This window comes from Myotis brandtii, unplaced genomic scaffold (genome assembly GCF_000412655.1).
Source record: "Myotis brandtii unplaced genomic scaffold, ASM41265v1 scaffold986, whole genome shotgun sequence".
Classification (NCBI taxonomy): Eukaryota; Metazoa; Chordata; class Mammalia; order Chiroptera; family Vespertilionidae; genus Myotis; species Myotis brandtii.
In genome coordinates this window covers 2,079,185-2,079,792 of record NW_005372102.1, presented here as the reverse complement: position 1 = coordinate 2,079,792, position 608 = coordinate 2,079,185, and the positions used below count along the sequence as shown (strand labels likewise).

General features: G+C 66.1%; 1 protein-coding gene across 1 annotated transcript in view; it reads right to left on the bottom strand.

Annotated features, from left to right (window-relative positions):
- ZFYVE28 (zinc finger, FYVE domain containing 28) overlaps window positions 1–608 on the bottom strand; it is a 21,939-nt gene that overhangs the window by 2,134 nt on the left and 19,197 nt on the right. Inside the window, exon 5 of the mRNA XM_014533456.1 lies at window positions 34–123. Within this exon, the coding sequence (XP_014388942.1) occupies window positions 34–123 (90 nt within the window). The remainder of the gene's footprint in view (window positions 1–33; window positions 124–608) is intronic.

Genomic DNA, 608 nt, shown 5'->3' with positions numbered 1-608 from the left:
CCGCGGCCGGGCCCTGGGCAACGGGTGGCTCACCGCTCCACGGTCTCGCAGAACAGCACGATGACCTCCTGCTGCACGTAGTACTCCCGCGGCGACTTCACGGGCACCATGGCCGAGACGTAGCTGCACCACAGGGAGAGCGAGCGAGGGCTGAATCTCACCGCCACCCATGTCTGCGCCGCGTAAACGCACAGCCGCCAGCGTGACCCCCGTCGGGGCAGAGCTGCTCCGGGTCAGGCCCCTTCCAGCGCCTCCTCGGCCCTGCCCGTCCTGAGCTGCTGAGCTGTCACTGCTCACCTCCAGCGTCCCTGCCTGGCCAGCCCTGACCAGTGAGCAAGGGGAGGGAGGGAGGGAGGACACAGGCAGGCAAACGCCCTAAGCACAGGCTATCTGGGCGCCAGGGGAGCCACGGCAGGTGGGAGGCAGGTGGGACGGGCTGAGAAGGTAGGAAAAGGTGATGGCCCTCCACCCACTGCCGGGATGAGACCATTCTTCCTCCCTGAGTGGCTGCCTCTCACTGTCGGTGGTTATGAAGCTGTTTGGGAAATGCAGGGAGGAAGGGAGCAAATCTGTCCCCTCTTCCTGGAGAGGAGGCCTTCAGCGTCCGG